The sequence below is a fragment of the Lepidothrix coronata genome, unplaced genomic scaffold, assembly GCF_001604755.1.
Source record: "Lepidothrix coronata isolate B3197 unplaced genomic scaffold, Lepidothrix_coronata-1.0 Scaffold119, whole genome shotgun sequence".
NCBI lineage: Eukaryota > Metazoa > Chordata > Aves > Passeriformes > Pipridae > Lepidothrix > Lepidothrix coronata.
The window spans coordinates 2,440,389-2,449,316 of record NW_016690299.1 but is presented as its reverse complement, the minus strand read 5'-3'; the positions used below and the strand labels follow the sequence as shown (position 1 = coordinate 2,449,316).

The following is an 8,928-nucleotide window of genomic DNA, read 5'->3' as shown; positions in this document are numbered from 1 at the left end:
CCAACGTTCAGGAAAGGGTAAAAAAAACAGGGAAAAAGTCAAAGGAGGAAGATCCAAGACATAACAACTCATTCGTCTCAATTTGGAAGATTCACTGAGATATTTGGATAACTAAATCACTTTTTTTTTCCAGGAGTTATGTTTTATCACATACACTTAAAATGCACCTTACAAAGGAGTCATCAAGACTGACTAAAAAAAAACCCATTATTATACATTCTTAACTATTTATGAGCTGATTCACCTGCTGGAGCTCCAAATACTGGATTTCCCAATATTCCTTGTTCATTACAAGCTCCTTGTTTGTCTTCTTAACACTCACTAGGGGAGCAGGGATTTAGAGCTGCAGGGAAAACATCATTTCTATCATTTCATAGCATTTCTACGTTTGCTGTGTTAATGCTCAAACCCAAATTTACTATTGACACAGATTTATCAAGTGCCAGTCCTGCAAACCCACTCAGAAGAACAATTTAAAAAAAAACCCCCACCAACTAACTACAAACAAAAAACAAATCAGCAAGAATAGGCTTGTCAAAAAAAATAAAAAAAAAAATCTTAACATGCTCAGTTTTAGGGTAACCCTTCCCTTTGCAAATATTTTTGGAAATTAAAAGAATATGGAAAATTCTTTACAAGATAACACTGGTCCAACGGGCATGTGCATTCTTTTTATTTCTATACAGAGTGAAAACAAATACCATACAGAAAACAGTAAACTACATTTTTTTTTTTTTAAGAGGAAAAAAATTAAAGTATATGGTTCAAAAAAAAAATGGTTCTGTGAAGATAGGGGAAAAAAATATTTCTGTAGGAGAAATTAGGAAGCTGTTATTTCAACTTCAGGCCAGGTAAAGCCTGCCTGGATTTTGCAGCAAAATTTGATTAAGTAGAAATCACTGATGATGTATTAAAAATGAGCCAGAGTCCTACTGCCATCCAGCAGGGAGAGGGGAGAGGATTCACACAGAGGACCCTGCATGTAAACTATTCCCACCTGGAGTCACAAACAAGATTTCATGGTGCTATTATTTGTGATTTTTTTTTTTTTCTTTCAAGAGAACTACTTTGCCAAGAAGCTCATATAGTTTTCTACAGCCTTTTCTAAAAGAAAAATGATGCCAATAGCAGGTTTCTGGTCAGCCAGAGAATCCTGCTACAGAGTGCTTGTGCCATGGTCTCCTGTAAGACAAAAACCTGGGGGGTTGTAGCTCTCATTGTCGTAGCAAAAAGCAGTTTTTGTCACATAAAAAAGCCTGGGACATGTCCCATAACTGAAGGGACTTTTCCCCCTCAGCATTTCTTCGGAGCACAACTAGGTTAAGATTTAGACTGAGAAAACCCTTTTTGAACACCCTGACAGCAAACAGGTTAGTGCATTTTCCTTGCTAATGTTCCCCTCATGCAACAAGTCCACTGGTTTTCATCCTGGTAAAAATAATCCCTAGAGAACAAGTCGTTCCAGGAGCCACATCAATGATTTCTTGGCACTTCCCTGCACTCAGGCAGGAGAAGTTCCAGCCATTTGCAACAGCAAGTTTTACTTTTAAAAACCTGACGCCAAAGATGCCTCTATTTTTTTTTTTTTTGTCTGACTTCATGAAATGCATCCAACATTACCAAGACAGGAGTCATTCTTCTCTTCAAGCTGAAGGATTTGACATTTATCTCCCTTTGAGTTGATGACTCAAACACTAATCCTGCTCACAAATGCAGCTAAGATTTATCCAGTGGAGCAGCCGTTTTCGCCAGGCGCTGCCTCACAGCCCTCAGTGACGAGTCTCTGTTGGACACCTCTTTGCCCTCCATTTCATCCTCTGAGTTATCTTCCTCGTCTGCTTCTTGCTCTTCATCCAGCTTTTTCAGCAGCTCACCTGCCTCTGGAGACAGTTTTCCTTAAGGAGAAAGGGAAGCACGCACACACAAATAAACACCACTAAGATTTTTTAGCATCACGGGGAGCTCCGCTCAAAACTCTTCCCTCCCTGCCCACGTGGAACTTCATGTCTTGCAGGTATGAAAATGCTCTAAAAGCATTTTTCTACCTCCTAAAAAAAAAAAAAAGTTCTTTAAAAGTTTAGCTAAATGCAAACCCACTACAACCCTAAGGGCAACCAGTAAAGCATCAATCACAGGCACAAAGCCCTGCGTTCAGTCTCGGGTCCTGCACACACAAGTTCTGCACCAATATTTATTTCATAGATTAACCAAACTGAATTAAAAGTCTACAGGGGGCTTACTTGACTGAGGGTACTGTGCTGGTCTGTGCCTTTTGGAGGGGCAGATACAGTCAGCCAGGAACACCATCATCTGAAACCAAAGGAATCAAAGTTGAAACCTCCAAACATTCTGCACACGGAATCATCTGGGTTGGAAAAGAGACTTTTAAGATCAAGTCCAACCATTTACTTACTGCTACCCTGGCATGGATCCCACCCAGCCCCACCCCTGTGTGTGCCTCAGGGGTGTAGCAGGTCACTGACCACTTCCCCTTGGATTATGGGGGCTTCATCCTGCTCCCCCATCCCTGTGTTCCAGCTCAGTGTATCCCAAAAACAACTGTTAACCACTGAGGTGAAGGCAGCACAAGTGTAACACACAGTGGTCACAATCTGCTCCAAATGCTTCACTTACCAGTCCCAGTATCAGTCCTGAGAACAGAGTTGCCAACCCAAAAATAGCATAGGAGCCCCAGACTGGTATTCCAAGGTTTTCTGTTAAATAGCCATGGCCATGCTATGGAATAAAAGACAAGAGAATCATTCCAAGAACAGCTGAATACCACCTCTGTTAAGATAAAATGAGGGAGAGATGTAAGCACATACCCTGATCCACATGGACAACTGGAACAGAGCTGACATGCTGCTCATCCTGGAACAAAGCAGAGAAAAGAAACTGAAAACATCTTTAAGTCAGTCCCAAACCTGTATATTCTGATTTCCCTAACTTATTCCCACACTGAACTTCATGCCCCTGTCTGGTTTCCCTTCTAACTATTCATTTATATTTTCTGTTTTGTCTTTACTTCAATAAACCCCTTTCCCATCCAGCCACTTTTAGTATCAGTTTGTATCATCTTCCACATATAGACTGCTACAAATTCACAAACTTTCTCAACTTTCAAGTTACTTTTATGTTCTAAGTGACATTTGGACCAACAGTGTATGAGGAGCCAGCTGGAATTCTGTTCAAGACATTAGGAATGAAGCACTGGGAGATTTTATCAAAACCAAAAATTAAGCTGTTAAAAAAAATCAGGTTATAGAAGAACTGAGAGATCTTCAGACACATTTAAGTTTAGTGTCTGAATATAAAAAAATAATAGAGAACTTGGTAATCCTAAATTAATGCCCCGTTTCACACATTCCTTGGTGTGTATTTTGTTGGAGAACAACCATACAGTTTGAAGATTCAAACAGCACTGTGAGTGCTGTTACACAAAGTAACAATGCCGAGCTTCCTGGAAGATGTAAACTTTCAGACACTTCATAAAACAAACGTTAACAGAGGAAAACCCACAAACAATCGGGTTCATTTGCCTCAACCAACAGTGTCCCCAGCGTGCCTTGTCACTCAGTGCCTCAGCTACTCTGACACCACCACACAGCACACGCAGCACCAACTCAAAGCCCCTCAAAGCCATAAAACTCGAAACAATTGCAAAGACAGTGTTTCTTCTCAGCCTTCACTTTTCCTTTAACAAAGAAACCTTCACTCTTCACCCTGCTTTTAACTTTGCTGCAGATACACTGTTTTAAACGACAGCCCATATGTACAACTATGTTGCTACATTATTTTCCATTTTTTATTGCTCGTTTGGAATCCCAGAATGGTTTGTGTTGGAAGGGGCTTTAAAGATCATTTCATTCCACCCCCTGCCATGGGGAGGGACACTTTCCACTAGCCCAGGTTGCTCCAAGCCCTGTCCAACCTGGCCTGGAACACTTCCAGGGACCCAGGAGCAGCCACAGCTTCGCTGGGCAACCTGTGCCAGGGCCTCACCACCCTCACAGCCAGGAATTTCTTCTCAATACCCAACCTAAATTCCCCCTTTTTTAGTCTGAACCCATTACTCCTTGCCCTGTCACTACAGTTCCTGAGGGAGAATCCCTCTCCAGCGCCCTTGTAGGCCCCTTCAGATACAGGAAGGAAAGAAAATTCCTAGAATTTCGATGGACAAAACGTCTCACTGCCTCACAAGCAACTTCAAGTGTCAGCAAGTCACCTACAAGACTTTAATAAAACAACACAGTCACCTAGAACTCTTTTAAGCCTTAAAGTAAACCTTGCTCAGGGCATCTCTGCTATGATGACCATGTTCAGGTGACCTCTGCTCTGATGACAATATTCAGGTCACCTCTGCCATGATGACAATGCTGGGGACATCTCTGCCCTGGTGACAATGCTCAAGTCACCTCTGCTATGGTGACAATGCTGGGGACACCTCTGTTATAATGACCATGCTCAGGTCACCTCTGCTCTGATGACAATGCTGGGAACACCTCTGCTATAATGATAATGCTCAGGTCACCTCTGCCATGGTGACATCTCTGCTATAATGGCAACAATCAGGTCACCTCTGCTCTGATGAAAGTATTCAGGTCACCTCTGCCACGATGACAATGCTCAGGACATCTCTGCCACAGTGACAATGCTGAGAGCACCTCTGCTTATGATGACAGTGCTGGGGACATTTCTGCCGTGGTGCCAATGTTCAGGTCACCTCTGCTATGGTGACAATGCTGGGGACATCTCTGCTACAATGACAATGCTCAGGTCACCTCTGCCATGATAACAATGCTCAAGACACCTCTGCCACGGTGCCAACGCTCAGGTCACCTCTGTTATGGTGCCAACCCTCCCAGAGCTGAGGAGGAGGCAGGACATCCACCCACCAGGTTCACATTCCAGCATGGAGCTGCTCCCACAGAGGCAGCAGCAGGTGTGACAGAACTCAGGACCCATCCCAGCACGTCTGGCAACAAATTCTGACAAAAACCAACCCAAAACTTACAGGAAAGAGGAAGGACCAAACCACGAGGACACTGGTTCAATAGATTTCCATTCCTGGTCGTTGATGAAGTTAATGAAGTCAGTTTTAGTTCTTGCACCCTGGTACCTCCTGAACTCTCCATCTTTGCAGCTGTAAATCAACAACAACAAAAAAAAAATCCTTTCTCTTATATGGTTCAAGCATGGAGCATTTGCTTCCACTCAACAAATTCCCTCCCACTACCTTGTCTATTTTTATATATATTTAATTACTTAGTCAGTTTTAATTCTTTAGTTGATGTTGCCTCTAAAATCTTTTCCAAACGCCTTAATTACAAGTTACTCCCAGAATACTGACCCCACGAATATCTTGGCTGGCTTTAGGCTGTGATTCCATAAAGAAAAAAGATAATGATCTTCCTAAAGCACTTGCCACACAGCTGCATTAAAGATCAACCTACAGAGACATGATTGCAAAACAGAAACACCCATGAAAAGACAGGATAAATAAGGCCTGAAGGGAAAGGAAAAGAAATCACCTGGCAGTATCATAAGGTCACAGAAGGTAAGACAGTGGTTGAGTCAGTGAAAAGTAACTCCCATTCTTAAAGAGCATAATGAACCTCATTTATTTGTCCCAAAAAATAAGGAAAAAAAAAATGTCCAATCTCCTCCAAAAAATCCCGTTGCATTCAGTACTTACTGATAGATGGTAGGAAGAGCTGTGATGATAAAACGGCCACTTAACCCTGTAGGAAAACAGGGATTTTGAGAAAAGTATAGGATTTGTGTAAGAAAAGGCAAGAAATGTTGTTATAATCCAAAATACAGGCAGTGGCACCCCCAGGTATCAACCTTTATATGCAGTAAAACACAACCTTGTGCCTATCATAGTACACGTGGCCTAAAAGAAATTTGTCCCTGGACAAAGAGCAAGGAAGTTTTTCCATGGGGAAAAAAAAGAGATGTCCAGGGGTAACTGCTCTGTTTGACTATTTTGGCTGTAGCTCCTCAGAGAGAGACTCTCTCCTTTCCCCACATGATCTCCAGAACCTTGAAGCAGCCTCCAAAAACCTTGAAGAAAATAGCCTAAGTGAGGCAAGTTTCAAAAATTCTGTGACTTTGGAGAAAGGGATCAGCATGGAGAACATCATGTTTAAAACCCCACGGAGATAAGTGAGATGGAGCAGAGGGAGAGCAGACTCTTTGCACTCCCTTTTGCCAACCAAGGGAGTGGACTTGCTACAGGGAAGGCTGAAGCCACAGCTTTGCTCAAAAAGTAGGGCCAAAAATCTGCTTGAAATCCTCCACATCACTTCTCTAAAAAAAAAAAAATATAATACATAAAGAGAATGATAGGTTATCTAATTTAATTTTTTTTTATTTTATCTATTATCTGACTGTCAGCTCCCTGTGAGGGTGGTGAGGCCCTGGTACAGGTTGCCCAGAGAGGCTGTGAATTCCTCATTCCTGGAAGTGTCCAAGGCCAGGTTGGACAGGGCTTGGAGCAACCTGGGCTAGTGGAAGGTGTCCCTGCCCATGGCAGAGGGGTGGGACTTGATGATCTTTAAGGTCCCTTCCAACCCAAACTTTCCGTGACTCTATTAAGCAAAATTAGAGTGTTTAGCCACACAGCAACCTACCTCTGCTGGAGATGAGTTAAAGACTCGTGTTATTCCCTATTAATTCAGTTTATCTCCCACGAGCACCACTGTTTGAGCCGAGCGTCCCCCGCCGCCCCCCCCAGCCCCTCTCACCCGGCTGCTCCGTCACATCCACTTTGGCCACGTTCACCCCCAGGTCCTCTCCCCACTCGGCAAACTTCTCCCACTCCGGCTGCAGGTTCTGGCAGGCGGGACACCACGGGGCGTAGCTGTGGGGATGGAGGAAGCACAGCCCTGTCACCACAGACCCCGCCACACACACACACAGACAAACACACACACAGACACCCCGCACCCCACACCCCGCCCCGGCAGCGCCGCCCCACTCACAACTCCACCATCCACTCGCCCTCCAGCAGATCCCGCCACATGCCGTCCGACAGCACCTTCACGGGGCTGGGTTTGCCCAGCGCGGCGGCCGCCAGCGCCAGGCAGAGCGGAGCGCAGAGCGGAGCCCACAGCGGAGCCCTCAGCGGGGCCCGCGGCCGCCCCAGCGCCGCCATCTTGGGCCGCTCCGCCCTCCTTCCCGCCGCGTCACGCGGGACACGCCCCCCACCGCCCTCAGGGGCCGCGCGTGCGCGGGGAGGTGGGTCCGGGAGTCCCGGTGGATCCCAGAGAATCCCGGAGTGGTCCGGGTGGGAAGGGACCTTAATTATCTCATGGGCACCTTCCACTAGACCAGGTTGCTCCCAGCCCTGTCCAGCCTGGGCCTGGAACACTTCCAAGGATTCAGGGGCAGCCGCAGCTTCTCTGGGCAACCTGTGCCAGGGCCTCAGCACCCTCACAGCCAAGGGTTCCTTCCCAATATCCTGAATTTCTCCTCCTTCAATTTCTACCCATTACTCCTTGTCACAGGATCACTGAGGTTGGAAAAGCCCTCCCAGGCCATGGATTCCCTCCTGTGCCCGATGCCCACCTTGTCCCCCAGCCCAGAGCACTGAGTGCCACGGACAGGCCTTCCTGGGACACCTCCAGGGACGCAGACTCCATCCCCTCCCTGGGCAACCCCTTCCAATGCCCAATCACCCCTTCTGTAAAGAAATTCCTTCTGATGGCCAACTTAAACCTCCCCTGGCACAGCCTGAGGCTGTTCCCTCTCCTCCTGTCCCTTGTTCCCTGGGAGCAGAGCCGGACCCCCCCCCAGCTCCCCCCTCCTGTCAGGGGGTTGCAGAGCCAGAAGGTCCCCCCTGAGCCTCCTTTTGTCCAGGCTGAGCCCCCCCAGCTCCCTCAGCTGCTCCTGCTGCTCCAGACACTTCCTCAGCTCTGTTCCCTTCCCTGGACACGCTCCAGCCCCTCGATGTCCTTCTTTAATTGAGGGGCCCAGAACTGGACACAGCACTCGAGGTGTGGCCTCACCAGTGCCCAGCACAGGGGGACAATCACTTTCCTAGTCCTGCTGGCCACACTATTTCTGATACACAATCACTGTCACTGCAGCTCCTGACAAATAGTCCTTCTCCAGCTTCCTTGCAGGCTCCTTCACATACTGGAAAGCTTTTATGAGGTCTCCACACAACCTGCTCTTCCCCAGGCTGAATGCCCCCAGCTCTCCCAGCCTGTCTTTATAGAGTAGGTGCTTCAGTCCTTCTACAACTTCATGGCCTCCTCTGGACTTGTTCCAACAGTTCCATGTCTTTTTTATGTTGGGGACACGAGAACTGCACACAGTATTCCAGGTGGGGTCTCACCAGAGCAGAGCAGAGGGGGAGAATCCCCTCCTCCAACCTGGTGCCCATGCTCCTCTGGATACAGCCCAGGATCCCACTGGCTTTCTGGGCTGAGAGTGCACACTGCCAGCTCATGGTGAATTTGTCATCAACCATCACCTCCAAGTCCTTCTCCGGGGGGGGGGCTGCTTTTATTCCCTTCTCTGCCCAACCTGTCCGTGTGCCTGCGATTGTCACATCCAATGCAGCCTCAGGGATTCCCCTCTGAGGAAAATCCCAATCCCTGCATCACCCCGGGGTCATGGAGCAGAGCCACAGCTTATCCCTGCTGCTACCCAGAGAAGCTGTGGCTGCCCCTGGATCCCTGGAAGTGTCCAAGGCCAGCTTGGATGGGGCTTGGAGCAACCTGGGCTGGTGGAAGGTGTCCCTGCCTATGGCAGGGGGTGACACTGGCTGGGTTTTAAGGTCCCTTCCAACCCAAACCATTCCTTGACTCTATTAAGCAAAATTAGAGTGTTTAGCCAAGCCACACAGCAACCTACCTCTGGTGGAGATGAGTTAAAGACTCGTGTTATTCCCTATTAATTCAGTTTATCTCCCACAAG

At 46.9% G+C, this 8,928-nt stretch overlaps 1 protein-coding gene across 1 annotated transcript; it reads right to left on the bottom strand.

The window, feature by feature from the left end:
• Nucleotides 1-645: 645 nt before the first annotated feature.
• TMX1 (thioredoxin related transmembrane protein 1) lies at nucleotides 646-7,148 on the bottom strand. Its single transcript, XM_017825519.1, has 8 exons — nucleotides 6,987-7,148; nucleotides 6,750-6,865; nucleotides 5,696-5,741; nucleotides 5,015-5,143; nucleotides 2,826-2,871; nucleotides 2,635-2,736; nucleotides 2,241-2,310; nucleotides 646-1,895 (listed from the first exon to the last, which is right to left on the bottom strand). Exons 1-8 carry the CDS (start codon nucleotides 7,025-7,027, stop codon nucleotides 1,717-1,719), a joined length of 729 nt encoding a protein of 242 aa, XP_017681008.1. The 5' UTR covers nucleotides 7,028-7,148; the 3' UTR covers nucleotides 646-1,716.
• Nucleotides 7,149-8,928: the final 1,780 nt, after the last annotated feature.